Source organism: Populus euphratica, unplaced genomic scaffold, assembly GCF_000495115.2.
Source record: "Populus euphratica unplaced genomic scaffold, PopEup_1.0 scaffold18.1, whole genome shotgun sequence".
Taxonomy (NCBI): domain Eukaryota; kingdom Viridiplantae; phylum Streptophyta; class Magnoliopsida; order Malpighiales; family Salicaceae; genus Populus; species Populus euphratica.
This window is the reverse complement of record NW_011499881.1, coordinates 1,328,540-1,334,385: the sequence shown is the minus strand read 5'-3', so window position 1 is coordinate 1,334,385 and position 5,846 is coordinate 1,328,540. Positions and strand designations below refer to the sequence as shown.

At 33.6% G+C, this 5,846-nt stretch overlaps 1 protein-coding gene across 1 annotated transcript; it reads left to right on the top strand.

The window, feature by feature from the left end:
- Positions 1–3,569: 3,569 nt before the first annotated feature.
- LOC105129462 (uncharacterized) lies at positions 3,570–5,846 on the top strand. Its single transcript, XM_011031544.1, has 5 exons — positions 3,570–3,857; positions 4,830–4,944; positions 5,033–5,122; positions 5,208–5,306; positions 5,467–5,846. The coding sequence occupies exons 1-5, from the start codon at positions 3,790–3,792 to the stop codon at positions 5,566–5,568; spliced, it is 474 nt and encodes a 157-aa protein (XP_011029846.1). The 5' UTR covers positions 3,570–3,789; the 3' UTR covers positions 5,569–5,846.

The following is a 5,846-nucleotide window of genomic DNA, read 5'->3' as shown; positions in this document are numbered from 1 at the left end:
TAAAGATTCATTCCAGGAAATTAAAATGAGCATCTTGTGATTATCTAGTCAAGCTTTGCATACTAAAATTGTATACAAATTGATTGGTTAACTCGTAATTAAATAGTCAAACCTTTCATTTTAAAATTGTATACAGATTAATGCATGAACCCGTACATAGCAAGATAAGAGTTTCATGATTGATAAATGATCCATCATTAATAAGAAAATATATATTGCCCCCTTAGTATTTTACATATATATATATACTCTATCGGTTCGTTTTTTTTTCTTGCCCCTCTCATCTCGGAATCTTAACTCCGGCCCTGAATTTGACTGGGTTTTTCAATGATTTATCACACATCCTATAAGCTTAAAAGAATGCATAGACACCCTCCATACTACGTCGCCATCCTCTGCCGTATATATTTCCTGGTTTAATTTTGACATTGTTGAACGCCCACTGAAAATGGATAGAGAGAGCCTTGACTATACCATGGTTACAAGACTCAGGCAGTAGTCTGACTTGGTCCAAGGCTTGAACTGTGCAACTTGTTTTTTCTTTAATTAAAAGAAGATAAAATGATATTGTTTTAATAAACAAATAATTTAAAATGAAACTCTATTCAATTAATTTCAGGTTTTATATTAACGTGTTATCACTAAATTAATTCATCGAAATTAACTGGGTTTTATAATCATGGATCATACATTATGATACTACTTGAGAAGTTTCACTTAAAAAAAAGTCCATTTAGAGAGTATCCTTGTTTTATTTATCCAAGGCATAGAATGATCAATCCTGACAATTTAGCTGGCGATACACTCAATCAATTTTTAACTCAAAAAGAAAAGATGTGGCGATGGCTATATCGTGCCAGATTGTCAATCGTGGCGGCAGATCTCCTCCATTTGAATATAGAAAGGCTGGCCTAGTTTTCTCGCCATGAATTAATTCCATAAAACTCAACACCAGCGACGGCGTGCTCTTGACTGGCTATCCCTGCGCAGAATAATATATATTCAGGTTTAGTAAATATCATTTTATGCTTATATATATTTACGTGTTCTTACTGGGCAATGGACATTACCATTAAAAAAATCCAAAGTGGGTTGGAGCAGACGAAGGACGAAAACTCGACAGAGAGACTGCCTCCTTCAAAAACAGTAATGATTAGTTCTTGGTTCTATGCTACAATCTCACTGTATATTGAAATGTTCTACCACGTGGAAAAGCACTATGTATTATTCTCCGATCAGGATATTATTATTAATAATGCCATAAGATCCAACATTTGCATCTTAATCTTGAAGAAATATTGGAGTATACTGCAAGGCAACGCCATCCCACTTGTCTTTGCATGAACGTGTTCCTGGCACCATCTGTGTAATCATTTACACGATGATCTTGTTAAACAATGAAGAATCAACAAGTATTTTAGCCATGGATGGTAACTTTAGCTGACGGCATATTGCTTGTTATTCACTGGAATTAACGCGTAATCACCCGTGGTGTGTCTGAAGTTGCTTCTTAACTTGATATTCAGTACCTTCATATTGCTTGTTATTCACTGGAATTAACGCTTAATTACCCGTTTGAAGTTGCTTCTTAACTTGTTATTCAGTACCTTTAGATTTTCTTGAGAAATTCTGATCCTCTTATGGCGAAACATCCCAGACAGTAATATACAGCGGGACAAATAGCATTGGAATGGCATCTACTGTCCTTTAATCTTCTGTCACGTAGATGCAGGGGAGTTGTTGGATTAATGCGCACCTGCTAACCCCTTGCCTTTCTTGACGAGGTATGGCACCACAACTGCCATTTTCCTCGCATTAAATTTTTTTATGAAGTCCAGCTTTGTGCACGAGGCAGCCATAGTTGAACAATAATGGGATCCGATGGGAACATAGCAGTGGCCGCCTGATTCATTCACAGCTTTATATTTTTTTCCCCTTTTATGAATGTGACTTGATTTCCAACTCTTAAAATTTTTCTTTGCAAGTGCTTCTGATTTGGAATTGTCTGTGTTCTAGGTTCCAACCTTTTATTTTCTTCATCGTTGTTAAGATCTGAAGCTTTGAGATCTGATTTCTTGGCAGCTGCCTTTTGAAGGAAGTAATGCTGATTCTTTGCCAGGCCTTTTGTTTAGTTGATTTAGGTAGTTTTTGGAACTAGTTGATATTTTTAAAATAAAAAATTATTTTTTTATGTTTAAAATTATTTTATATATATTAATATTTAAAATAAATTTTTAAATAAAAACACCTTTTTTAATATTAAAAATAAATTTAAAAAAAAAAACACCTTTTAAAAAAAAACACCATAATTAATTCATCGTATCGTGGCGCCAATTGCTAACATATTCCTGCTACGACCACTGATTTTGAAGTTCACCATGACAGGGCGAATGGTAATTTAGCGATGCCAGGGGTCGGCCTTTCCTTTTAAAAATACAAATTTAATAAACTTTCAAGAACTCTGAGTCAAAGATATGAACCTTAAAATTCAAAAAATAAAATATACATCTTCAGTCAAGAGATTAATCTCTTGAAGTTACTGGTCTATTTTATTTTTTTAACATTTGCAATTACACAAAAAAAAAAACTTAGTTGGAAAATTTCTGGTTTTGACCGTATTTTTTATTGTGGTTCTACCGGTTGAATTGGATTCAGACTATTATTAGAAATTGACTTAACTCTACAATAAGACGATGTATTATGCCTACATGATATAATCTATAGAAAAAATCATTTGAATCTTGACCGGTCCAAGCCTTTGCCTCTTGATAGGTGGATTTAAAATTTAATCCAATTTTACCAAGTAAATAACTTTAAAAATATATTTACTAATATCAATATAGCAATTTTTAATAGAAATTAATTTAAAAAGAATTAAAAAAAAACAAAGACAATAATATGAATTAAAAAAATTGAGAAAATCTCATAAAACTCTCCATTCGATAATTTTAATTAAGTTTCTATTTTTTCTTCCTTCTTTTTCCCCCTCAATAGGTACCTGATATATCAATAAATTCTAAACCATATCATTTTTTTAGCGAGAAATTTTAATAAATTTATGAAGTTTTAATATATTAAATTGTAATTATATTTTTTAAATGATTTTTTTTATTTAAATTAATAAAAAATTTGATTGTGAATTTATTAATACACTAAAAATACAATGAAGGGGGTCTGTGGCCTCGTATTTTAATTGGAATGTTTAAGATTTTAATTTTTTTAAATTATTTTGATATATTATTGTTAAAAATAAATTTAATTTTTTTTAAAATATTTTAATATATTATTAAATAAAATAATTGATATTACTATACGATCACCCCGACCAAAAGTAGGTGAGGACTTCTTTCAACTGTAATATTTTGCAAAAGTAGGAGTAACTCACGCGAAGACAATTTTTTTTGAAAAACATTAATACACATTACGTACACCGTCAGGGTGGATTGATAAACAAGCTCGCGATAATAAAGCAACACGTCATTCATCGAACAAGACATGATTGGCCACTACACGTGTAGAGTTTGAAATAAAAGCCAGTACAACAAAAAAAAGCGAGTAATCAATCTTTCCATACTCTCAGGAGTGAGAATAGCAGTGGATGAACACTTAGCGCCGAACCGAAAAAACCCAGTCCTTTAACAAGCCTGTCTCCGTTTAAAGCACCGTCCCTCGCTTGGCTCCTTTTAAATCTCCCCCCTCTCTGTCTTGATCTTTGCAAAAACTTAAAAGAATTAAGTTTGCTTTTGGACATCAGTAGTAGAGGAGCAGCGTGTCTTCATCCCTACAGTCATGGCTTTCATCTCTTTCGTCGGAAGAGTTCTCTTTGTCTCTGTTTTCATTCTCTCTGCTTGGCAAGAGTAAGCCTTCTCCAGATCTGCTCTTCCTTTTCTATTTATAAACACAGACTTCTGCAGTTATATTAAAATTAGGGGTTTGCATCTTATGCTCCCACCTTACTCTAGATTCTGATGCTCTGTTTCTAAAGCAAATCCTTAGATAGATTTATCTGATGGCATATATATTTTTTTAACTAATTTACGTGTTTACTGCTTTATTTTCCGTGGCGATTAATTACTACAAGTAGATCTTGGTTAGATTTTTAAATTTTTTGTATTTAATGAATATCTTGTGGGTATTTGGAGTCAGTTGTGGTTGTCATGATATTGTTAATTGTTGATTAGTGGTCGGCAAGTTAGATTAGTGCTATGTTACAATTTATGAGTAGCTGTTGATTTTGATGCTTTCTAGACTTGGGCACTAGTAAAGTCAAGTGTCTCCATGGAACACCCATTTTGAGCTTGTTGCTATGTTAAAATGAGATTACTTCTTGTTTAATGTTTTCTTTTGGAATTTTGATCCATGGTGACTTGTTTTCCACCGTTGTCGTTTGCTTTGCTTTCTGCAGATGTACTGCTACTGAGATGGATATCTTTCCAAGTGTGCTATGACCTTGTAATTATGTTGATTTGCTGTGTTGAGTTTGTTGGTTTCTATTGTTTGGATTTCCGATGAGATGGTTTTTGATAATTTCGTTGGTTGCTCTGCTGTTTGCGGTTTGTTCCATAATTGTACATTACTGCCAAATGCGTTTTTGCTTACTGCTACTGTACCAGTTTGTTTTCACCATGGACCGTGAATTTTTTTTAGTTTGTTTTCACCATGGACCGTGAATTTTAAAAAAAAAAAATTCTTTTTTGCTTTAATTTTTTTGTGTGTGATTTTAGATTAAAAATAAATTTTAAAAAATAATCAAAAAACATTTTAAAATGGAACTGCTAAATCATTACCTCGGTTGCAAGTCGATCATTATTTATTGTTCATGATTGTAGGTTCAACGAATTTGGTTCTAATGGTGGGCCGGCAGCACATATTATGGCACCTAAAATCCGTTCTTTCTCGAAACATGTGTCGTTTCATACTGGATTTCAAGTGCCACATTTTGAAGTGCGTATTACACTGATTTGATCCGGCTCATTTTGTTTTCTTAGTGGGTTTGTTTGAATGTCATAACTCATGGAGTTGTTTTCTACAGATGAAGCACGCCGTTGCTGCTGCTATGTCTGTGAAAGCTGTTGGCAGCCTTCTTTTCATCTTTGGCAGTTCTATTGGAGCTTATCTTCTGGTTTGTCTACTGGTCTATTTGTTCTTGTAGTGAACTGGCAATTTGACCTGGCAATTACACAAAATGCTGCGTTTTTCTTGTGCAGCTTCTGCACCAGCTCATCGTCACCCCAATATTGTATGATTTTTACAACTATGACGCTGACACCAAGGAATTTAACCTGCTTTTTGCAAAGTTTGCACAGGTTAGCACTTCTGAATTATATTTATGTGTTTGGAGTTTTATCTTTTCTTAATTTCTTAGAATTTTCTGTTTCCTTTACTGTTTTCTGGTGATCTATCTAACATTTGCATCATGTATGTGATGAACTCTTAATGCTATTCCATGGTCTGTTACTCTTTCAGAACTTGGCACTGTTTGGGGCATTGCTCTTTTTTATTGGCATGAAGAACTCAATCCCAAGGAGACAACTGAAGAAGAGGTCTCCCAAACCAAAAGCATTATAAAAAGTAACCTATTGATGTTTTGAAGGTTTCCTTTTGCTCGGTGGCTTGATTTCTGGATTTTGTCAAAGATCTAGTTCTGCATGCTTGTATGAGGCTTTCGTCTTTTAGAGACTAGGGACTCGGAAGAAAAAGAAAGGGGAAACATTTTTCTGTTGTGATTATGTGATCCAATTTGCCATTCATGGTCAAAATGGAGGTTTATTTCTGGTACATTTCTCTTTTCCTTTGTAGTTGATGTTTTAAACCACTTTGAAGGTAGAGGGGGTTTTCACTAGGTA